Source organism: Ambystoma mexicanum, chromosome 2q (genome assembly GCF_040938575.1).
Source record: "Ambystoma mexicanum isolate Mex_15411 chromosome 2q, UKY_AmexF1_1, whole genome shotgun sequence".
NCBI lineage: Eukaryota > Metazoa > Chordata > Amphibia > Caudata > Ambystomatidae > Ambystoma > Ambystoma mexicanum.
The window spans coordinates 307030821-307056356 of NC_090924.1; the positions used below are offsets into that span (position 1 = coordinate 307030821).

At 45.8% G+C, this 25536-nt stretch overlaps 1 protein-coding gene across 4 annotated transcripts in view; it reads left to right on the forward strand.

The window, feature by feature from the left end:
* The window catches only part of LOC138569359 (uncharacterized), a 1262132-nt gene that overhangs the window by 945580 nt on the left and 291016 nt on the right, over positions 1 to 25536 (forward strand). For all 4 annotated transcript variants that reach the window (XM_069647272.1, XM_069647275.1, XM_069647274.1 and 1 more), the window contains 5 exons: positions 5717 to 5925; positions 13414 to 13526; positions 17911 to 18035; positions 23972 to 24127; positions 24745 to 24950. In XM_069647272.1, the coding sequence (XP_069503373.1) occupies positions 5717 to 5925; positions 13414 to 13526; positions 17911 to 18035; positions 23972 to 24127; positions 24745 to 24950 (809 nt within the window). The remainder of the gene's footprint in view (positions 1 to 5716; positions 5926 to 13413; positions 13527 to 17910; positions 18036 to 23971; positions 24128 to 24744; positions 24951 to 25536) is intronic.

Genomic DNA, 25536 nt, shown 5'->3' on the forward strand with positions numbered 1-25536 from the left:
TGCTCCAAACAGAACCATCCTCCAATCTCACATGGCCTTTTCCAACCTTAACAACTCTCCTTGAGGGCAAAAACTTGCTGTAACCTTTATGAACCATCCTGGGATTTCGTATGTACACCTCATCCCCAAGCTCAACATTCAACTCCTTTCTAAACTTTTGTGAAGACCCCATGGCCTCCTGTCGCGCCAAAATACTGCGATGAATAGCTTGTAAATCCATATCACATGGCCCACCACCACCCATAGCCAGGGTTCTCAACATAGTACCTGCTTTCCTGCCCCTCATAAGCTCAAATGGAGATCTACCCGTAATTGTGGCTGGCGTTCTGCGATATGCAGCCAGATATTGTGTCACCACTTCCTGCCAATCCAAACCATTAGCCAAAGCTAACTCTATAGCTGACTTAATAGTACCATTGGCCCTCTCCACTAATCCATTTGCAGAAGGATTGTACAAAGCTGTTCTAAAATGGGAAATAGCATGTTGTTCCAAAAACTCTCTCATCGCTCTGGAAGTGAACTGCACCCCATTATCTGTGACTAAGGTTGCAGGTAATCCCTCACGATCAAACATTTTCCTCAAGAAATCCATGACAGAATCAGTTGTGACGCAAGAACACGCCGCCACCTCAATCCACCTGGATGTGTAGTCCACCAACACCAACATATATCTGCACTCAGGCTCTAAACACTCAAACGGACCCATGATATCTAAAGCCAATTTCGACCACACTTGTTCTGGAACCTCTACAGGATGTATAGGTTGTGGATAGAGTACCTTGCTTTTATCGCTAACAGAGCATGCCTGACAGTCTTTCACCACCTGTTCGACATCCTTGTCCATAGCCGGCCACCAGTACTCCTCCCTGAGTCTCCTCTTAGTCAAAGATCGACCCAAATGACCAACATGTGCTAACGTGACTATTCTCCCTCTCAAACTCACAGGGGGTATCAACCTACTTCCCCTAGACACACCCCATGGACCCTCGGCTAATTCATGTAAAACTTGGGCATAACCTTTCCCTTCAGGCCTGTCCTTAACCGTGTGCCACCCTTTCACTAGACCTTCCTTAATCCACTTTAACTCAAGATCGGCCTCAGACTCCTGATCCCACAACGATTTCTCCACCGCAGACGTCACATAAGCAACCTGACATTCCTGCCAGTCTTCATCTTTCCTTAAAACTGTCTGATTGCCCTCTTCCACCCTAGGCAAACGGGACAGGCAGTCTGCCACAACATTCAACTTCCCCGGAAAATACTGCAATGAAAAATTGTAATCCTGTAGTTGTACTGACCATTTCGCAATCCTCGGGGATACTGCCATAACTCCCTTGGTAGAGAACACTTGCACCAACGGTTTATGATCCGTTCTGACAATATAAGGAATGCCCCACAAAAATGTCCTAAAGTGTTTTGAAGCCCATAACACTGCCAAAGTCTCTCTCTCAATTACCGAGTATCTAGTTTCAACATCTCTCAAAGTCCTTGAGGCAAAAGCCACTGGCATCCATTCACCACTTATCCACTGCTCCAGCACTGCCCCCAAACCCACTTCACTTGCATCCACAGTGAGGGCCGTTTTATTTTTCGGATCAAACGATTTCAGGCAAGGAGCATTTTCTACATCCCTCTTAACCAACCCAAATTCCACTGCACACTCCTGAGACCATGCAAATCTTACACACTTCCTCATGAGCGCTCTCATGGCCACTGTTTTTTCCGCATAATTGGGTATAAACTTAACATAGTACTCCGCAAGGCCCAAAAAAGCCCTTAGCTGATCCTTATTGACCGGAGCTGGTGTATCCCTCAACACCTGTACCAACTCCCTTTTGGGACTCACACCTCGTGAACTCAATACATGTCCCAAATATGTGACCTCCTCCACACCTACCTGACACTTGATTAACTTTACAGTCAGACCTTTGTCCTTAAGAATCTGCATGACCCTCCTTACCCTGGCATCATGTTCCTCCCTGCTACTGCCCCAGATTAGAATGTCATCTTGAAAATAACTGACTCCCACCACCCCACCAAACATCTGTTGCATCAACCTCTGGAAGACTGCCGAAGCCGAAGCAAGGCCAAATGGCATGCGACAGAATCTGTATGCCCCAAACGGAGTCACAAACGAAGTAAGTGGTCTAGAGTCAATATGCAGGTCAATTTGATGGTACGCTGTTGACAGATCAAAAGTTGAAAAATACTTGGCATCTCCTAATGTCAACAACAACTCATTAATATTCGGCAATGGGTGCCGATCCACCCATATGCTTGAATTCAGCTCCCGGAGATCTACACACATTCTGATGCTCCCATCCCCCTTTTTAACCAAAACCACGGGAAACAACCACTCTGAGGACTCAATGGGCTCAATTATCCCTGCTGACTGCAATTTGGCCAACTCCTCCTTGAATGCCTCCCTCGCCGCTACTGGCACTCCCCTCACTTTATGTACTTTGGGAACCGCACCCTTCTTCAAAACAATGCGATGTGTAAAACCTCTGAGCCTACCCAGAGTGTCCGAAAATACCTCAGGAAATTCACTCATAAGCACCGTAGAAGTAACCATTCTATCATTCTGTCCTGCTCCCTCCGTGACACTGAGAACCGGTTCCCTCTCACCCGGGTGAATCTGTATTTTAAGTGCAGCCTGCTCATCCCAACCCAACACATTTGTGCCCTTTGAAGCCACATACAACTTATCCAAGGTTTGCCTCCCTTTGAAAGAAAATTTCGACCAATTGTAGCCCAGTAGGTCGATGGGACTCTGCCCATATGCACATGGTTTGATATCTGCAGCCAATAAAGTAGAAATATCTTTACCCAACACTTCTTGATACACATCCGGGGCCACCAGTGTATAAGGTGACCCCGAATCCACCAGCATATCCACAGGGTGCTGATCCACCAACACCGACACCCATGGACCCTTCCGCCCACTTCCCTCCACATGTAATATGACACTTTGATTAGATTCCCCTCCTGATGTCCCTTCTAATAACATGGTAGAGTCTTCTAATGCCACACTGGCAACCAACTGCCCCTTACACATACGTGCAAAATGGCCCAAACGCTTACACTTCCTGCATTCAACATTGCAGGCAGGACAAGATTTAGACTCAGCCGTGTGACTTGACCAGCCACAATTCTTGCACCCCTCCTTACTCTTAGGTGCTCTAGTCCCTTGCACCCCAGCCCTATCCAAACCTTTCTTGTTCTTTGCTACTACAGCATGCACCATCTCCCTATTCATATCCCTCTCAGTAACAATTTGTACACTGGTCTTAGAAGCTTCAATTGCTCTTGCAATCTCCAACACCTTCTCAAGTGAAGGATCACTCTCTATCCATAACCTTTCTCTTATTTTCTGATTAGATGTCTTCATCATAACCTGATCCCTTATGTGTTCCTCACCATTGCCAGGAAACCCACATGTAGCCATGAGTGCACGTAGTGCCGTAACATAAGTATCTATGCTTTCCGTAGAGCCTTGCGCCCTAGAGAAAAACTTATACCGCTCTAAAACCACGTTAACTCTTTTACCAAAATGCATTTGTAACTTCTTCAAAGCTGTCTCATATGCACTAATAACCATTTCTCCCTCACCTCCCCCTTGAACCATTACGTTCTCCCCTGGCAGGTGCCAAAAAACTCTCAAGCCCTCAGTCCCAATGCAATTCAGCAATGCAGCCTCCTTTTCATCGTCGTTGAACTTTGCCCCGCCAGCAGCCCTCAAATATACTTTGAAGGCATCCACCCACTGCTCCCACGGAGCAACAGGCTCTCCAGGATTTGGCAGAAAAGCTGGCGGAGGCCTTGCAGCCGTATGTAACATTGCTGGCGGATATCCTTGTACCTTAAACCCCCAACAAGAACCTTTCCCCCACCCTTGAGAGAACCTCCAGACTTCTTGTTCCCTTGAGATGATCCCTCAGTGGCACCTTGTGCACGTGCACCCACACGTAATTGCAGTACAACCGTCAATAGGCACCGGGTGAGTCACAACCAACCAAGAGATTTAAACTCCACTTCCAGATCACCGCCCAAACCGTATGCACTTCACTTGTCAGTGCTCCACAGCAGTAATATGCCCGACCTTACCACCAATATCCTGTCTGGTGGCACGTAGAAGAACTCAAGCTCCAGGTACCCGTGTACAGCGTTTGTATGGGGCTTCTGCCTCCTGCGAACTGAACAGCAGCAGTCAGCTGATACTTAATATATGCCGCGCAGCGCCACCGCAGCCCCTCCTTCCTCCCTCAAGCAGGCAGCAGTGATCTGCGTGATGCACATGCGCTGCCGGGGGCGGAGCTGTCAGCCGCCGTACAGTCTCTTACGCTGAACACAACACAGGGATACAGACCTCCGTACAACGTACCACTAGGCGAGTGCTCCTCCTCCGAGACACCAACCGGATCCCCAACAGCGATACTTGTTGGCGACTTGCCAGCGCAACGATGTCGCCCTGCTGCCCCGGCTTCTTCCCCTTCGGGACACAGGAGGGCCCGTAGCCGCCTCCCGAATCGGCTTGCGATGCCCCTGGTGAGCTCCTGGCTGCCAATCGCCACTGGGAGCCACACGCCCACCAACGGAGCCCACCTGTGGCCACTTCCGCCCCTAACGACACAGGGGTAGGCGGCAGGCGGCTCCAACGAATTCCGGCCTTAATCCGCGTCGTCAGCTGCAACGCCAGGACGGGCAGGCAGCAGCACCAAACAGCCGGCCGATACACACGTGGAACGGGGTCACGTAAAATCCTCGTCACCACTGATGTAATCCACCGTACACATGTAAGTATGTTATAAAGTATTTATTTACGAGACCCCACAAGCCTGCTGCCCAGCCACCTCCAGCCAACGGCCACCGTGGAATGTTCTCCTCCGAACAATCATAACATTCCACGAGTGTCCCTGCACGAGCCCGTGCACATTACGACACAAGCTCCTCAAAGGTCTGTCGAGGGGACAGTGACACCGTATGAAACCCCCACCTGCTGCTTGCTGCATTCAAGTACATATGTGCTCCTCTTCCACTAACAGACAAGACAACAGGTGGGGATTTCAATCTTACTCTTCAAAAAGATGAGGAGACTGCTCTGTGGCTCAGGCCGCAAATAATCACTGCAGGGTGTGCGCAAACAAAAGGTTCTCCGCACCTGGAATCAATGTATGTATGTTGCTGTTCAGCTGCAGACAGATCCATGATCTGGACTGTGATTCCCGTCCTCGCACCTGTGTCGACGACTCTTGCTCAACAGGGTGACCTGAACCAATTGTGTTCTTCCCACATGATGCCGGACCAATTGAAAATGCACTTAACGTTTTGCTCACTTCGTGGCGAAGGACTATTTCTAGTGTGGCATTGAGGGGAGCCCCAGGTCATGAGGAGTTTTCGGAGACTGCCAGGGTCCTGCCCCGTCTAGCCCAGGCCCACTTAAAAGCCTTGAAATAAAATGGCAGCTGCCCGGACTGTTGACCAGAACTGTTGCTGGTGACACCGAAGCACCTGAGTATTGGGACTCGTGTCCAGTGCTCTGCCTTTGCCCTCTCGATGCGGGCCTCCTCCTTCCTACCAGCCTTTATCAGGAAGGCATCCCATGCTTCTGGCAGCCTTCTCCATATTGATGTAGTCATGAAACAGAGTGTGCGTTGCGCAGTAGGGAATTCAAGGCATTGTTAACGTGCTAGTAAATGTGTGGCTTCTCTTGCAGGCGACGAATACCTCTGCGATTCCATCCAAAGCTGCCTTCCTGACGGCGTTGTGGAACACCAACCTACAGAACGTGGCCAGTTTAAACAGCACGACGTTTGCCCAGGCCTGGTTCCAGAGCAGGCTACGGCCCTTCCTTTCCGCCGTGACCCCTGACCTTCTGCAGTGCCTATTGACGGACAACATCGGATGCTCATCGTATCAGGCAACGTATGTGACACTACCCACACTGAAATATGGTTCACTTCTGACGTAGCACCGAAAGATGCTCAGTGACGCACTCCAGTGATTTCTGTTCGGATGCCTTGCGGTGTCCATTATACATGTGTCGCAACCACCTTCCAATTACCCTAACAAATGTATATATATATTTTTTATTAATGAGCACACCTTCACAATACGTTCCCCACAGGTTTGGATTGCACTTTGGTGGCGTAGGTACTTGCCTATACTTGTGTACTCTACTGCACCCATGCTACTGAATTAGCATGACGTAGCTGGCGGGGCCCCTAGTTAGGAAGGTGAATTCTGACAGCACATGCTGCAAAAAGGTGTGGACGAGTAACGAAAAGCACATGCAAGTAACTCAATATGTGGGGCACCTTCCAATGTTCCCAATACACAGCTGTCTATTATTAATAGGTGGCCATGGCGTCAGTGAGGACTCAAAGCTGCTCTTCAGATAGACAAACAGTGTAGTTATATGAGGGTACCTACTCTTTACCAGATACGGTGGCAACCCTGTGGCCCACCCACTGGCCCGCACAGCAAACACAGGCTCTGCAAAAGTGCATTCTGCGTTCTATGGCCAGGGGTGGCTGCGCGGAGCCAGGAAGTGGAGCACTGTGGCGCATACTAGGGGATAAGGAGCTTATGGGGGCAGAAGTGCCGGGGGGGAATGTTAACTGCATGTGGAGAGGGAGGTGAAGGAATGGGGTTAGAAGATATGGGGGATGGGGCGGGGGGGGGCCGGCTCACAGGGTATCGGGTCTGAATCTCAGGGTGAGGCGCAGCCCTCCATTCATTAAACAGACAGGGAGGGGAGGACGGGTGAAAGGGGACTGGGGAGTAAAACCCCCCATAAGTAGGGAGAGCCGGGAAAGGGCGGGTGCAGGTTTTTAACAAAAGGGATTCCGAGGGTGTGGAGAGAGGAAGAATTTGAAGGGCGGTTTTCAGTGGGCCGGATTCCACCAGTGGGGGATGCCAACGACTCCAAACACGACTTCATGGGTAGCAAGGCCGGCCTGAGAGGTGGCAGCACCCCAGGCAATGAAACAAAAATGTGGCGTCCCCATCCCCGGTCAATGCTGGTGGCGGAGTCGGGGAGGGCACATTTTTGCTTAACTCCCCACTCCCGTGGTGGACTGAGTAGTTAATCACTGCAATAAGGTGCCAGTGCAAAAGCATCAGCGCCCTATAGTGATAAAAACCACCTGGTCCCGCGCCGGTGCGGAGAAGAAATTGCTGCAGTAGGACGCTGATGCAAAAGCATCAGCAACGTATTGTGATGAAAACCACCCGCTCCCATGCCGGAGCGGGGAGATAATCGTTGCAATAGGACACAGATGCAAAAGCATCAGCACCCTAGTGTGATAAAAACCACCTGGTCCCGCGCCAGTGCAGAGAAGTAATTGCTGCAATAGGACGCTGATGCAAAAGCATCAGCAACGTATTGTGATGACAACCACCCGCCTCCACTCCGGAGCGGGGAGATAATCGTTGCAATAGGACACAGATGCAAAAGCATCAGCACCCTAGTGTGATGAAGACCACCCACTCCCACACTGGAGCGGGGAGGCAATCGTTGCAATAAGACGCAGATGCAAATGTATCAGAACCCTATTGTAATGCAATGCGCCCCACTCCTGTGCTGGAACGCCGGGCGCCAGCCCGAGAGCATTAGGGCGCCTGCTGTGCCTACTCCCACCACACAGCTCGGAGGAGCCCTTGAAAGACTCCCCCAACCTGGCGTGGTGGGAGGCTAATGTCCTAAAGCCAGCCCTGGTGGGTAGTATATATGAGCCAGCAGAGCACTGCGATCGCAGTTCCTTTTTACGTATGCTCGGCATGCTATGTTGCGAACCCCAACTCATCATGGCTGGTACCCAGAAGACATCAGACATTAGGCCCTGCAAAGACGCATCAGTAAGATGTCTGTTTCAGACTCCCACTGAGTGTTCTTCTACTACTTTGTGGCTCATGCCGGCTCAGTAAGATGATGCTCTCAAAGGTGATGGAGTCCCCGGGGCTATCTGCACCTTTCAGATCTGTGGCAATGTTTGACTTTAGGTTAGAAAATCTGAAGACTGATGTCTGGAAGGTCTTGAATTAATTATAACTACTTGTATTGCTCTGGTTAACCCTCTGGCCATCCCTTTTCTGCCTGTTTTGCCATTACAGACGAGGAAAGACCATCTGCACATCAAGATTTGTCCCACACCAAATGGGGCCGCCAGCCCGAGCTGCTAGGTTACGTCCCTTCTGCAAGAGACCACAAGCAACCCCAGACATGTTTCAGCCCTCTCTAGGTACAGCGGGGTTGGGACCCATGACTGGACATGCGTTACCCACTCGGATGACAAAATCAAAACTCAATGTTGCTGGCTGGAAGTTTTGAATTAATCATAACCACTTGCACTGCCTAGGCAATCCTCCGTACCATCAGTTTTCCTCCTGCCATACCATTACAGAAGAGAAAACTAGGCTTGGTCCTACCCCAAAAGGGGCAGTCCAGCCCAAAATGCTATGTCACACCCCCACTCCACAAGGCCACGAGCAACCCGAGACATGTGTCAGCCTACTTTTAAACAGCATTATTCACGGAACCCCAAATGTCTTGGGCTTTCTCTGGTTCTTGAGGGCGAAGCATAATGCCAACAATTGCAGCTCCCTCCTGTCTATGCACTCCATGGCCCTCAAGGAACAGGCTGCAAAACTGTTCACTGCCCTTCACAAGGGCAGACTCGAGGCTCCCTCTAAGTCCCTGGTTCCTGGGGTAGATTCCAACCGGCCCTGAGAATCCAAGAAAGAAAAGTTGATTGAACCTGAAGAACCTTGCTTTTCCAAGAAGTAGAATGAGTTAAGGAAGGATAAGTGAAAGAGCAAGCACAGGAAGAAATCTCACTCATGCAGTGACCCCCCCACTCTTCTTCTTCTTCCTCCTCCTCCAAGATGCATCATCACTCCTGCCCAGTTAACAACAATGAAGACTCCTCAGGAGACACATCATCGAAACAGAAAGGACGATAGGATGGATAGCTCAGGGGCAACGTGTTTGTCTTGGAAGCAACACAGGTTTGAATCACGATCCTGTGCTTAGAAACCACTCGCTGGTATTAAGCGCGTTATAAACGAACAATTATTGTAATAATAATAATAATAATAATATAACTAGCTTTCCAACTCCGCAGCGGTGGAAAGAGTTCAAGTGGCAGATGCTTGAACACCAGTACCAGTCGTGGAGTGAGGGGCCACTGTGCCTTCAGAGGCCGGCCCAAGTAATTCATAAGACAGCGACTGCATGCCGGCTGGCCCAGTCCCTGTTCCGACAGCAAAAAAGGCTCCTGAGCGCCACTCAGCTTGAGCCATTTTCGCCAAAGTCTCGGTTCCATCCATCAGTGCTGAAGCCTTGTCTCTGTCTTCAGGCATTGAGGCCGTGGTGCAGAGTTCCTTGACACTTCTCACAAGCTTGGCCTTCATGTACACTCAGCATTCGCCTGGGATCTGTGGTCAGTACACCATACCACTTTCTCCAGTTACTCTGCCGTATACCCCCTCTTCATTCCACAGATGTCTGCCTGGAAGTGTAGGGAGTTACCATCATTTGCTTTTGCTCACCCTGGCAAAGCACGAAATCTCCCCCCAACCCCTTCGAAGTGGTCCAAAACGAGACGGCCAGTTTGTATCGAAATCATGAATGCATTGTTATGACATGGTATGTTTGAGAATGTATTAACTCAAATGTACCTTGGAACATATTATAGGGCACTAACATCTATGTGCATGTTTAATTGAGCATTTGTCTTCTGATTGCAGGCATCAATGTTCCTCACTGTTGAGAATTAGTGTAAGTTGCATTGGCCGCTTAATGTCAGTATTTTTCCAAATTTGAGCCTTCATGTGATAACGTTGACATCCGCAAGACCACAGGTTGTCACATTTACATAGTTGTTTCTAGCAATGTTAACCTCAATTCATTGAAAATGTTGTACTTTCAATCAATCTATATATATATATATATATATATATATATACACACACACACGCACGCCCGCGCGCCCGCGCGCCAAAGCAGATGCAGTGCAAGTATACTTGGAGGTCTCAGTGTGTCATGAAATAGATAGAAGTGTCCCCATTGGTTCCGCTTCCTGTCAGCTCATTGGTTTCTGCCTTTCTGGGATCCCCGTCTAAAGACCCTCCTTCTACTGCAGGGCCCGCCTTGCATGCCTTAAACTTTACCCTCTCGCAACTGGGAAGTTCCTATGAAAATCTCTTGGATGAATTTCGGGAGCAGCGTTCTACACTTAACTCGGTGGCTGCACCTTGGCGTTTTTAGAGGGGTTTATTTATGGTTCTCTGCACAAACCGCCTGGCACAATTCAGGAGACGTGTACAGTCGTACAAGAAGAGGACCATATTAGTACTGCTGAGCAGTAAAACCGTGTTCAGTCACAACTCTCCCCATACTTTCGACTGCTGTAGAAGAGCTCTCGTTGGTTGACGTACCAGTAGTTTTCAGTCTGGAAAATGATAAAGGTACCAACAAAATGGTGGTATGTTATTTAACTAACAAGAAAACAAACAACATAAAAAATCCTCCAAAGCTGAGAGGAAAAGGCTCACGCAAATGTTTAAGGAATTTGAAAACTTGGAGCCTGGTGCCGTCTCCTTCGGATGTGGTGGTTTTGGAAACAGACGGTGCATTGCCTTTGTCTTCATCTGTAGCCGTATCTATGGGTAAAGAAATAGCAACGCAGACATACCCTTTGCCCCCAAGAAAGGCTACAAGTAAAGCAAAATATCTTCTGTAATGCTGATCTCCTATAACGAGGGGGTCTATCCAGCGTCGGACTGGGCCATAAAATGGCCTCGGGCAACAATGAAAAAGTGGCCCACAGTTTCAAATGGCAATTCATTCCTTTTGTGACGCTGTTTAATAGCACCCAAGGAGGAGTTTTTTGATAAAATGTGATGCAAGTTGAGCATTTTAAAGCATATTTTTTCAGCAACACTGGGCAAACCTATTAGCCGCACAGTGAAAAATTCATCAAACTGGCCCACATTGTCCAAAAAAGTAGCACACCTTGACGAAAACCACTGCCACCTTGACGAAAACCACTGGCCCCCCCCCCGAAATGTGCGTTTTAGGTTCGGCCATGAGCCTATTGCTCTATAGGGTAGTCCGAGCTTGGGTCTATCAAAGTGTTTTTGAAGCCGATTGTTGAAGTCCCAGAAGAGTTAAACTTAACGGACCTCACAACCTACTCAGATACTGACGTCATAGATTTGCCCCCATGAACTATCGCTGGACTTTCATTTCAAGATCATCTGGAATCTGTTGATGCTACTGGGGTTCTCCTTGTGCAAATGCCTCATGGGCCTACATCCCCACGTTTGACACCAAGCCATTCCTCTCATGCTTTGCTTAAAACCTCTGTAACTTACAAGCCTCTTGCATTGAAACCCTTGGCCCCGATTTTCCTTCCCGGTGTAAAGCCTGATAAACCTATTGAGGTCGCTTTGGGAGGTATGTTGGCTGCAGTTGCCAATGGTGTGGGGAGGTTTCAGCCTCAAAACCGGCAAGGTAATGAAGGCATCGCAGACTTTGTCATCCAACTGTGTCACTGGAAGCGTGTTTCTCTGTGAGACTTGGTAACTTGGTCTCCACCTTTTTAACTTTGGCGGAAAGAAGAGAAAAAGCATCCCTGCTTAATCAAAGTAGTTCCAAAGCCTCTGAGGGTTGGTGTCTCGGTCTTCTCTTGGTTAACCATGGAGGAGAGAAGAGAGCAAGCCAATTATTTTCCAGCCTTCGTCCTCCCTCTCAGAGTCTCCGGTGGATTTTCCACGCCGCTCCATCCAGTTTACTGGGAGCGGGGGAGAAATTCTAAGACCAGCTTAAAAAATGTTAACATAAAGAAAAAGGAGGGCAAGGCTGTAAACGATGAGGTCGAAAAATTCCCAGATGATCATGTCCTTTTTATGGATTACATCCTACATCCTTCATGAGGGCGCTGCTTTTCCTTTAGACCGCCATCATGTTTTGGAGTTATTTTCTAAAGACATAGCCCAGGTGCAATTTCTTGCAGAAGACAAACTATGTTTAGTTTATTTCTTTTCTCGTACGATAAGAAATGTGGTGTTAGCGGAAGCGGAGACACGGTTATTGCTGGGTTTTGATGTGCTGCAGTCCATTAGCCTCGCCAAACAGCCTGCTCTTCCACTTGAGCCTACGCCTTTCAAGGGTGCCAAAAAAAAAGACTTGACGCAAAGTGGTTCATTAAGAATCAGTATCATCCCGTCTTCTGGAGAAGAACGGAAGGTACTTGAGTCAAGACCTGTTAAAGTATGTCCTGTGTACAAATGGTCCACCATTTTAAATGCTCTTCATGTATATACCCTACAAAGGGTATATACACGCGAGTTTCACATGTAATCTTGGCTAGTTGCAATCGCAAGGGCTTTTCTCATTTGGTATCCTCGTTAGTACCAACCATCGAAAATAGCTTAGAGAAGTGATCCTCGCACGTTGATGATGCAATAGGTTGAATCTGAAGCTTGCTTTGGGGTTCTGAGACAGTGACACATTTCCAAAAAGCCGATGGGTCTCGCTTGCTAAGTGCATGTAACATGGCTTCAGGATGAGCGGTTTACAAATTGGCCCGAAAAACTTTAAGCCAATTGGCATAAGCCTGCTCATAGTCTTTACTTCTTTTTTAAAACAATGATCCACTTTGTTAAGGCCTCTGATAGACTTATGTGAAAGACACTTTTTTTGCACGGACCCCTTCATTGTAGGCATGCCTGTGGGTTTTAAGCCTAGAAGTGACTGACCCTTCAGGAGCCACGATTACTAGACCCTTGAACTAATCCTCTACCAGATATTTGTAGGCAGGGCGGTCCAATAGTGTATCCTTCTGGGAGGTAGCAGCACAGAGATTCCCAAAATGTGCTCCAGTGCTCGCACGGGGCCCCCACGGTGTCAGAGCACATTTGATGAAGTATCAAAATGTGCAGGGGTGCCCTACAGCAGAGTAACACACACCCCGCATTCGTGGATTCAAACCTTACTACAGATTGTCCCTGAGAGACCTCTCACTGTTGCCCAAGGTCTGGGTCCAGAGTCAGACCTCAATGGCACGAGTGAGTGGCAGGTTGGCAAGGCGTAGAGTCAGACACGGTTGGTTGGCAGTAGGGTCAGACCCCAGGGAGAGAGAAGAGGTTTGAAGTATAAGCAGGCACCCAACAACCCTCCTCCCCCACCTCACCTCTGGGAGATGCTGCAGATTACGGAACAACAAGGACGCCCTATGAAGCTGACACGGGGGAGAGACCTGGAGAAACTTGTCAACAACGTGGCTCACCCAGAGGCTGTGCCACACCTGCCTACATGATTTATTTATTATACATAGCTGTCTTTGTTTTTCAAATTTGTATTCTCTCACTGGTATCTTACTTTCTTAATTTGTTTATTTTTTCCAGGATTAACGGACTGAGTTCTGAGTATCAACAAATGACTCCTTTGATCCAGAACTACACATACACATCATATGTGAAAGTCTACTTGCAACGCATCAGCTCTGCCACATCTGGAGGTCAGTGAAGAAGGGTTCTAGAGAACATCACGTACTGGGCTAGCACTGTGGGACAGAATCACAAGGATTTTTAAATGGAGCAAATCATGAAATGACCTGATGCTTTGCACCTGCTACCATAATGCCTGATTTATAAATCCTAACACCAGAGTAAATTCAGAGATGGCCAAGGCATTCATTAGAATCCCTTGAGCAAATCTTTGAGAATCGCATTTGCATAGGAGCATGTCACTGATGTTAAAGGCATCTCCTGATTTGCTCCTGTGCTAACTTTTGTTATTAAAGTATAAAACAGCAGGAGCAAATCTGAGACGCTTAGGGCATCTTTCGATTTTCTCAGGTGCAAATCTTAGTGAATCAGGCATCTTTGTTGATTGGATGGATGGAGATTTGATCATAGAACATCACAGCGAACCTCATGTAACTGGGAATTCATTAAGGGATATTTTAAATGATACTAAATATGGGATTGTGAGTTTCACCTTTAGCCTTCCTCATTCCAAAAAACAGGTTTTTCTCTTCCTGCCTAATGATTTTTCAGAAACTTTGCACAGATGCAAACACAATTCTCCATGGTATCAGCATCAGGGACACATTACCCTATTGCAAACAGCATTATTTTCCAATGCATGTATGCACCATGACAATGCTTGCCCGAGTGCTAGTTGACACAAAAAGGTACTAGCACTAAGGTAAACCTTTGCTACTGCAAGAATGCATTTAAAGAGCCCATTTGGTTTGCACTAGGACCATGTTTGCCCTTGTGCCAATACCATGCAAAATTGCACTTGCACCGATGAAAAGTCTCTGTAATATGTCCCCAAGTGCTCATCGCCCGCGATTTCCCTTTTTCAATTCTGAGAAGTTCCTTTACTCTCCCTATACAATGATTGAACCTCTGTTGAAAAATGACAAGACTCTGACAATACAAGTATTGCACACCTGCTGAAGAGAGCACCCTACTCCCTCTATTATAGTACTGTACACTTGTCTAAGAGTGCTCATACTCCATGAAAGAGAGATGCAGACACTCAGATCCTGCACAGTTAAATCAGTGGGCAAATTACAAACCACAAGTGTGGTCTCAGGCCGGTTCTTTAGTAATACCACAAGACTTCAAAATGTTTCTTTCCTTAAGTATTAAGGAATATCAATTTGTTACGGAGGCTCACATTTGTAGGGGACTAAATTCAGATATGCTACAACCCTCACACATTAGCAACTAACATTGCGGGTGACCAGCGTCCTGATGAAATCAGGCCCGATCACTCAGGGCATAGCATATCAAAGCTGATTCCTTTGTTGCAGCTTCATTTTCATTAAGATTTCAGAACAGGGCAGGTATTACACGAAGAAAGTTTACGCACTACAACTGCCCATTCAAATAAGATAAGAGACATAACAAGATACGATAATGTAAAGGGTCGCATGAAAAGCTGCAAATGTTTGTGCAGGTCCTTTACCAGTGCAGTATCCTCATTACATTCAAATTCTCTTTTTCATCCATGCAGCATAGTTTCATGTCATGAGTCCATCCTCCAATCATGGGATAACATCGCCCCAAATGTTCCAATTTCCAGGTTGCCTCCCTTCAAGGGAACAGCACATTTTCATGCAATCTTAGGTGGTTCGTTTCCACTAGCCACATACCTTAGGCCAAGTACCTCCTTTCCAAACCCTTACAATTTCCCTTTTCCCTGGGCTGACAGTTCAGAGCAAGACATCTTTCTGACCACAACAATTCCCAGATCATGTCACCACACAACACTGTCACTATAGGAGCTGACAGGGTTACAGCTGTGTCTAGTATAGCCTCTAGTATACAAGATAACTCTTTCCAAAAGGTTATGACCTTGCGGCATCAGCAGAACATTTGAGCCATGCGTCCATATTCAGTTTCAAAGGTGCAGCATCTGCTATTTTCCCAGAGAACATATCTAAACATCCTTTCAAGAGTCCAACACATATGAAAGATCATTCTCTGTTGTATGTGCACTAGACTCTGTTCCAAACAAGAGCAACAGTTTGGTTTGAGAATTCCAGACACATTTTCTTCTTTCAGGCTTTTCCCTATTTCCACTTCCCATCTCTGATTCCAGTTGTCATTAATTTCCTCGTCCTCTCTGGCGTTCATCAAGTTATAGAGTGTACCCATTCGTACCGTTCGACTCCTGAGCGTAGTAAACAAACCAGGTGTGCCTTCTTTAGGTTCCAACCCAGCAGACGTAGCAGCAGTGACCAAATCTCTCAGTAGTTTCATCTACTTTATCAAGTTTGTGCTGTTCCCTTTTCCTATCAGAATGACCCCTGTAATATCGCGATGGATGCATGGAGTCCAAACACCTTCCTACATCTTACAAAGAACCTGCGATTTCCACAAATCATGAAGAGGCCTAGCATTCCCCATCCTGTCCCAGTTTTTTCAATTACAATGTCCAAATGCCATGCTATTTCTTGTGTTATTGAGCCTTTGCCTTTCAGACAGTGTTTTTTTCCTCATGACTGTCACTTTTAATGAAAGTGGAATCAGGACCCCCACCATTCCGTATCTGTCAACATGGTTGCTTCCCTAACGGTTAAGGCTTCTGAGCTCTGGCTTAGAATAAAAGCGATGTTATATATCTTTAGGTCCGGAGATCCAAAGCCTCCTTGAGCATATCGCTTCTTCAATATTATCCCTACAAATCGTGCCTTCTTCCCTTTTCCCCACATGAAACTACCCAGTTTGCTTGGACTGATTTTAGCATTGCTTGTAACTCTTTATGGCACGCAACACCTAAATACGTACAGGATTGCATGGAACACATTTATGTTCATGATGCTTACTTCCACCCAAAGACAAACATTTAGAATTGACAACCTTAAAAGTCTGCCTTTATTGTTTCAGTCACCATTGTAGATTTGAATACAGAATTTCTTCTTATCTCAATCCCATTCAGCCTCTGACCAAGCTCATCCTCTCTCACGGCTTCCTGAGTTACCTCTATGCAGATGATACACAAATTATTGTGCGCCTTGATCTTTCCCAGGCTGACACAGCGCTCAGGCTTAGAACCTGCTTGGATGCCGTGAGGGAGTGGATGAGCAATAATTGGCTTAAGCTGAATGGTGACAAGACAGATGTGTTGGTAGTGGCCCCCCTTGGGTATGGCTTTTTGGACTCCACTTTTCTGCCCCCCCCTTCCTTGGCACATTTCCTATTCCGGAGGCAGCTGTTAAAGACCCAGGGGTAAACATGCTAGCCTCTCTTTCTGATGAAAACCAGATCAGGGCTGTTTGCCAGAAGGGTTATTTCCAGTTGAAGATTTTGTGCATGGTTCTCCCTATACCAGTCGAGTTTAGGGCCCCTATGGTGGCCTCCGTTGTCTTATCTTCACTGGATTACTGCAGCTCTCTTTATCTGGCCTGCTTACCCGATTCAGCGTCTGCAGGCTCTGTAGAATTCAGCAGCGAGAATAGCCGCAGGGGCGTCTAGGTTTGTTCATATTACTCCTGTGTTGTGCCATTTGCATTGGCACCCGTGGCCAAGCATGTCCACTTTAAATCACTGTGTTTGGTGCACCGCGCCTTGCATGGTACTGGGGCAGAGCATCTTCAGGTGAAATTCTGCCCGTATGTTCCTACTCGGTCTTTCCGCTATGCCAATACCTGTCTGATTGTTTTTTCCCTGTGGCAAATACCACCGTATTGGTGGCAGAGCTTTCTCCATTCCAGCAGCAGGTCTTTGGAATTCCCTTCCACTGTCACTCCATTCTACAGATAACTTCAGGTGCTCCCTAAAATCCCACCTGTTTTAATGCGCCCGTTTCTTTGCTTGTGTTTCTTCTGAGTGGATGTTGCCCCATATAAATCTTTCTAACATAACACACAAGGAATTCTTGTTGGAGCTTCCAGCATACCGTATGAAATGCCTTCTCACCATCCAGTGGGAGGATGAGTAAGTCTCAGGCTGCTCGAAACTGTGAAAAACGCCTGTGTTCCAGGAAGCCTTATTTTGAGAGCTCTCTAACCAGGTACGAAAAGAGAAAAGAAGCAGAAGGAAATCATATAGCCAACCTGCAGACTGCAATACTACAGGGCACACCCCTCATTTAGAATCTGATGAAAGTCCATGATCCTATAACATGCACTCTGAAGGCTGATCTTGGAATGCTGATTGTCCGACACGTATTTCTTTTATAATCAATACATTTTTGTAAATTGATGTACTTTGTCCGATTTTATTTTCTGACACGACTTAAGGACTGAAATAAGAAAGGTGGGTTCATTGCTGCACCACGGGGAAGTGGGGAGCAATTTGGTACTGCTTAATATCTTACTATAGTGAAATCATTCGATCGGAATAATTGTTAAATGGATACTGTTTTTGCAATATCACTCACAGGTCCGGTGTGTGTTCCTGTGAATGTCTCCAATGAGAACAGAGTCTGGCTGCTCTCCAACTTCGGGAGCTTCAGAGCAAGTGCTAACTATTCTGACTTCCAAGTGCTGAAGCCTACGTTCTCTGGGGTAAGTCACAAACGCATCATGCGATATCCGCCTAGCACTTCCACACCCAGAACGAAAACGGGATTGATTCCATTTCTTTGTGCATAATTATCAATAAGGGAGGCAATGCAGTCTAGAGTTTATGCTTACATCACACAAATCATAGAACATTATATTGTCAGTAAACCTGACAAACTGCCTAGCCATCTACTGACCCTGGTGTAATTATGAACCATTAATACATGTGCCAACTACATCTTGTAAATCACTGTTTTGCCATTTTTTCTCCGGCAACATTTTAAAATTGCACTGTTTGGTAAATTAGGATGTAGTGACTTATTTTAAAGAATTGGATTGTTTGGTCGACTAGGCTCCTGCTGTTTTTTAAATTCCATTGTTTGTTCTCATAGTACACCCTATGGTCCCCACTAAACCCTTGCATCAGTCGTTGCCTACCATGAACCTCGCAATCCTGCTCCTCTTCCTTTTTGTTCTTTTCCTCTCTCTCTCTCTCTCACGCTTCCATGGCCTTCGCCCATCACCTCTCTTTCCTCCACTCACACTTCTTTCATCCCCCTGCCTTCCCTACCCCATTCTGCACACTCCTTCCAAACTCAACCCAGGCAGCTCCTCGCTCTCCCATCCCACCCACTTCAAGTTGCTTTTACCTGCTCCAGCAACTGCCTCCTCTACCTCTGCTTTCTCCATTGGTCACACCAAGGGTCTCCCAATGCTGCAATCCCTCACCAAAAAGCTTACTTTCTCAAAAATCATCTTGTGTCCCTTTAGCCCAAACTGTCGGTGATGGCATAGTCCTGTTATACTGTTAGAGACTGTTTTCAGAGATTAGACGGGGGCCGATGCTGTGTCCTTGTTCATCATGAGACTAATACCTCTGCCTTTTTGGAGAAACGAGTGGAGTGAGAAAAAGAGGCATATTTAGTGTGAAAGAAGGCTTTGGTGTGGAAAAGAAAGTAAACGATTCTGAGAAGTACCTACACTTAGTAGTGTCGCTATGAAATGTACCTATTTAAGGCTCCAGGTAAATGCTTTACTGCTATGTAGGGATACACACATTATGACACAGCAGATGGAAACTGGTTACCCCTCCCTTATAACCACATCACTGGTTCGGACTGACATTTTTCAATACTATATTTATATTTTGACACTGCATTCAACTATACACTTTTATTTCCATATATCACAATTTATTAAATGTATTCAGTTTTTACTAAAACAACATTAAAACAGTATTTTTTATCAAATATTGAGCACACATATACTTTCATATAAGTGTGCCTTGGGAAGTCGACATGTGTTTCGGCCCCTGTGTCTTATGACTTTATCCCTAACGCTTTTTGACTGTTGTTGACAGGCCTTCTTCAGGACGGGATAATCTTTGTTAGATGACTTAATCTAGGGACCCCGTTGGTGTTTTGCGTGCAGACACTTAATTTCAGTGTTTGTGTATATGGGCGCGATCTCTAGACATATTTCTTCTGTCTGAAGGTGGAAGAGAACTCTTTTCTTTCGTGTTTTCTTATCTTGTCAGTGTCTCTTCTGTCAATTAGAAACCTTGTGTTTCAATAAGTGTTCTTCATTGTGTGTTTCTCTATTTGGTCTTTGCACGCCATCTGTCTACTACATTCAGGATCATGAGTCGCTTACAGTCGACTTTCCAAGGGCCGAATAGAGAGCCTATGTTTTTTTTTTTTCCAGTGTTCTAGTAGAGTTTCAACATTGGCATTGAGAAGTGCTTCACTGTAAAATAAAAAATAAGAAGCATTTCATTGTTTGACAGTTTAAAAATACTGTACGTGTCGAAGGGAAATCAAGTCACATGCTCCACTTACCCCACAGTAATATAACCTGATGTTATATGAAAGTATATGTGTGCTCAATATTTGATACAAATGTTGTTTTAATGTTGTTTTAGTAAAAACTGAATAATTGAATACATTGTAATATATGGAGAAAAAGTGTATGGTTGACTACAGTGTCAACATATAAACACAGTATTGAAAAATGTCAGTCTGAGCCAGTGATGTGGTTATAAAGGAGGTGTAACCAGTTTCCATATGTTGTCTAATATTGTATGCAATCTTCCCACATTGAAACTGCTCCCCCGACAACAAAAAATTGGGAAGTATCCATCTGTACACTGCGGGATGCACACAGGGCACAACGTGGCCATTTTGCTAAGGCCCCCATAAGCACTCATAATAAAGACTGGTATACGCTATGGATGGGTGTGTATTCTCCTTTTCTTGGTTGGTGGCCTTTCTGGCCCAATCCGTTGTTCTTGGAAAGTAACAATGGGGGTCAGGGACAACCAATGAAAAAACCAACAGGAATGCAATGTTTGTGCCTAACTTGGAAGACACCAGATCAACACTTGTCACTGACCTAAACCATACAAGCACGAATTGCATACACTTGCACTTTCGTTAACTTCTCCACAGGGGGCAGAGTTTGAGTGTACCTACTCTGGATATAAAGAGCTAGGGTCTAGGGTCTAATAGAATAGTTGGGGAAAGGGCTACATACATATGATGCCAATGGAGCTCTTTGTTCCATGAAATAGATGCAGGAGAGAGACTTTATTGAGACATAATCTGATGATCTATGATGCAATGTATCTAACTTTGAAACCACCATGTAGACTCTTGGGTTTTCATGTCCTTAATAGGTGAGAAATACTGTTTTGAATATGCAACATACATAATAGGGAGTAGTGATTTAATATCTTATGGGATCAAAAGAGTAGAACATTCATGTCTTCTAATTTCATTAGTGTAGGGTGCTGCAGACATTATAACTTAGTACATGCAAACATTCTCTCTGAGTGTCTGAGGGTTGGCCCTGGGTTAGACAGCATGAAGGATGTTAAGGACCACAGCTCTCTGTGGGTTGCACAATTCTAAAATAGTGCACACGGTTGGCTATCAGAAAGAATGTTTTGGAGTCAACAGTAATTCAAACTATATTCTGGTCCGAATTGATGACCAAATAAGTTTCTTTGTGTTTCCATGGATGCATTTTCTTTGCACTTTCAATTACCTAATACTGCTGAAGTCTCGGGTTATAAAATACTGTGACTGTCCTCCCTATTATTGTAATGGGGATCATGGGGATAACGCCACATGTGGCCATGAAAGTCATTGATTGGGAACCTTGACACCATTTCCTAAGAATGGAGATGCAAGTGAGACCATTCTGTGTTCGGCCAAGCTTTGATGGACCCTGATCCACAGACTGGCACAAGGTTGGTAGCAGAAGCTCCACCTTAGCCAGGATCACAAATCATGCCACGGTTGTCACATTGCAGAAGCTCAGTGCCATCTCTGGGAGAGAAATGTCACGTAAGTTAACCAATTATTACTTTCAAATTACTTTCATTTTCGACAGTACATTTATTGAGCAACAAGACAAAACCAAAACTGTACCAATCACTTAGAGCAAGAAAGCTACATTCTTGCCAAAATATGATACTCAGGAATTAACACTTTGTGTGTCATAACACCATTGGGAATGATAAAAGGAAAACAGAGGAAAACGGAAGGAGGGAGAAGTAGAACAGGGTTAGAACAAAGGGCAGGATGACAAGTGAACAGTACAAATGAGAATGGGGAAACAGTGACCCGAGTGTCCAAAACCGAAAGTCATCTTCAAGTGTAATCACCAACAGGTAGAATCGCAAAAGGGTTCACCTTTCTCAAAAATCATCTGTCCCATTATTGAAAGATTGGTAACCAGAAATGTGGTGCTGGACCTGGTTTAAGAAAGAAGACATTGTGCAGCGGCATCCGATACGCATCAAGTAGCATACTCATTCCATACCTATCCCAGAAATAGCGTCGCAGCCCCATTATCTGAAAAATCAAGCCTTTTTTTCTTGTAAAGTGCCCTTGGTTTTTCGGGCGACCACACTAAGGCATGGACTTGTGCAAGTTATGGGCTCAGCTCCTGAAAAAGAAGAAAGCTATGCCCCTCCATGCCCCAAGCCCATCTTGAGAGCCACCTCTTTCAGATGTGCCTTGTGATCTTCATAGTCGCGGAGAACTAAGAGCACTGTGCCGCCATCACCTTTACTGGGTGCCAGGATGGGAGCTTACACACATTTTTAATAGGATAAAGCCCTGAGCCATTGGGGTTCACTACATTGGTGTCCTAAAAATAATGGAGTTTATGCAAATGTGACTTTTAAACTGTCCCACGGAATCCTGATATAATAATTCTAATAATAATATGAATCCCAAAATATGAATGTACACTGCTATTTTTTAATACTCCAACCGTTCCACTTTTTCCTCCAAAAGTATCTACAAGATTGTCTTTTTATAAGTATCTACCACAGTGTCCTTGAATATCCCAAAGTGTTGTACTCCAGCTTCCACCTCTTGGTGCTCAGAGCGCCTAGGTCCTCATTTCAGTATTTTTAATATGACCATCCATATCCTCCACAGAGGTTAGGCATCTCACCAACGTATCTAACTTAGTGTTTAGGCTGCCAATAGCTGACACAATGTCCCTAAGTCTTTTTATCAAATCACCACTGTCCGCCTCCTCAGTTCCCACACCTTTGTGGGATTGGCTACAGGCTTCAACAAAATCACTTTCAGGGAGTTCTGAGTGTGTGTCTGCTATTCTCAGCCATTGAGAAACCTGGAGAAAGCTACAAGCTTTTTTGGACCTTCACTATCTCGGTGGGGTGCAAAGAAGTGACAGGCTAATCTGGGCTAGTGAAGCCAAAAGCAGCTGCTGATCAGCCACCATCTGTGTTCCTGGCAACATGTGAGTGGTCTTCCACAGCATCAACCACAGATCACTGATCCCCTTACCCACCACTCTTACTGCACTCAGAAAGACATATGAACTCCGAAATGCATTGGCACCTTTAGCTAGCGAGCTTATTCAGAGGAGAGGATCCCACCTATTATGCCACCATCAGGACTCCAGGAAACATGCACCAAGGAGCATGCATAAGTGTGAACACCATAATGAAATACGTGGAATTCAACCCTCTTGCGGAACGATAGGCCTGTCAAATGGAGCAGACGATTAAAACGGCCATCTTGAAAACCACTCAATTCCACGCCAATTTGCAGATGATTTTAATCTAACCGTTGAAAGGTATGCTTAAAGACCGAAAAACAGCAAAAATAACACATCAGGGAGGAAAACACATCAATAAGCTTGAACCTCCCAGTGATGAGCAGGGAGTCTAGGGAACCCTGCCTAGTCGATATCCCCTTTAGAGAAGATAAATCAAATGTTACAAATAGCAGGTGCAACCAGCTACTAATCACAAACTACCATGAAAAATTGGAGGAAGATGTTAAAGGCCCACTACCGTGGATTCCTCCTGATTGGGATGGACCCCCTCAGCTGAAAAGATTACTTTCCTGCGCTAAATTTTGTCTATGAGGGGACATAGAGCTCAGTGTTGCTAGCTATTTTTAAGCAGGTTTAGCCTCAGTTTAAGTGTGGTTATAGGTCATTTAGCTTTCTGCTCCTTGACGTGTTATTATCCCTCCGTCGATATTAACTGTGGCGTGTAACAGAGGTCATATAGGAAGGTGAGCTTTGTGACCTGAAACGAATATAGCATAGAACAAAAACTATCTTTTGCTATGGCTTTAATTAGCTGAATATGCATATCTGACAGAAAGGTTTTCTAAAAATGACCAATGTTGGAATAGCCCAATACAATGAACCAATTAATAATGTAATCACTATTTAATAATCAATCAAATCTACAGTGTATATCTTGTGAAAGAAAATTCTGTGTGCAGATGCTGATCTTTTAGCGTGCTCTTCATCAGAACATGTGTACTTGGCCACTAGAATGAACTTTCCGTAAGAAGAAATAGTGGAAAGCCTATTGTATACGTTTGAGGAAATTCTTACAGCAGAACACTCTTTGTTAATATTTCTTTTATCATTCCTGGCAGCTTGATGCTCTGGACCTTCTCAACTCTCTGCAATTGGCTGATATGACGGTGCTCTCTGGTGCTCTCAGCAGTGACTCCAACATCACCGCCATCTTTAACAACTTTGACAATAGGACTCTGGCAGACCTGGCAGCATTCTACACACAGTTTAATATGGTACAGTATTTCATGCTAAAGATTTGAATATTTAATTTACAATACCAACGGTCAACACACATCATTTGTTAAGGACACTCACAGCATTGCATAAAACTGCACAATTGGCCTCATTATAACAGTGGCAGGAACGGTATGAACGGTGCCGGTAAGGCACCGGCACCGTTCATACCGTCCCGCCGCATTGCGAGTTCTGCTCGCGGGTTCCTGACAGCCCGCCAGGTCTTACCTGGCGGGCTATGCGGCACCTGCGAGCAGAACTCGTGATTGCACCGGCACCGTTATCAACGGTGCTGGTGCAACCATGCTCCCCACCACCATTCTGCCCCATGGGGCAGAATGGGGATCGGGAGCCCGCCATTACTGCCACCCGCGAATGGCCAATTATCGGCCCATTCAAGTCGTAATGGGCCAGTTATTGCCCAATCATGGGTGGTGGGGCTGGTAGCGAGCATGGCGGTAGCCGTGTCTGCCATACAGGCACGGCTACCGCCATGCTAGTAATGAGGACCAATGTATTATATGAAATAATGTTCTATGACCTGCGGGCCCAAATACGCTAGTGGTCATGGTTTAAGGAGTTGTATTTGCTGCTAACCAGCTCTTTATTCCTGCAGAGGAACCTTTCTCTGGTGAACATAACAGCATCTGGGACCATGCTGAATCGGACACTCATGCGGCTGGTCCGTGAGAAGAGTCAGCTGAACACGACTGACTATGCAGATTGGTTCCAGAATAAACTGCCCATCCTCCTGCCCAGCATCACTGGGTCTGAGCTCACTCAGATCCTGTCCGGTGTTCCGTGTGACTCTCTTCAAGCTGTGTAAGTCATGGATTTTCACCTGAAGAATTTTTAATCTCCACCGGTATGTTTCTTAGGTTCTTTAATGCAAGTGAACACGGGGAAGGTAATGATCAATGGAACTTCTGATGTTTGTTCAATGTTCAAATTTAGACTCTACCCCAGCATTAGTCAAGGACTCCAGATGAGTCAAAAAGCTGAATTGTTTGGATGCCTTTAGTCAAATGGATGATCACATGGTTGTTATTGTGTCTAATAAGAGTCACCCCCCCTTGGCATTTAGTGACTATCATGACCGCGTCACCTCATCCAGCATCTTCAGCCCTGGGCTGAATCCTGTACTCAATGCTAGATGTGCTGAGATGTCCACTCTGCGAGAAAAAAAAAAACTTTCATTCAACTGAGTATTTTATCCATGAGTGTGGAAGTTTTGTAGCTGGGCCATGTTATGCCCCCACACATATTTTCTAGCTGTTTAATAGCAATCAATGGGCCTCATTATAAGTGAGCCGGTCTGGTAATAAAGGTTCCGGTAACAAGTTTTCAGCACTTTTTTTGGACTGGCTCATTTCTAGTAGTTCAGGCCGCTACTGGCAGGTTTTTCACT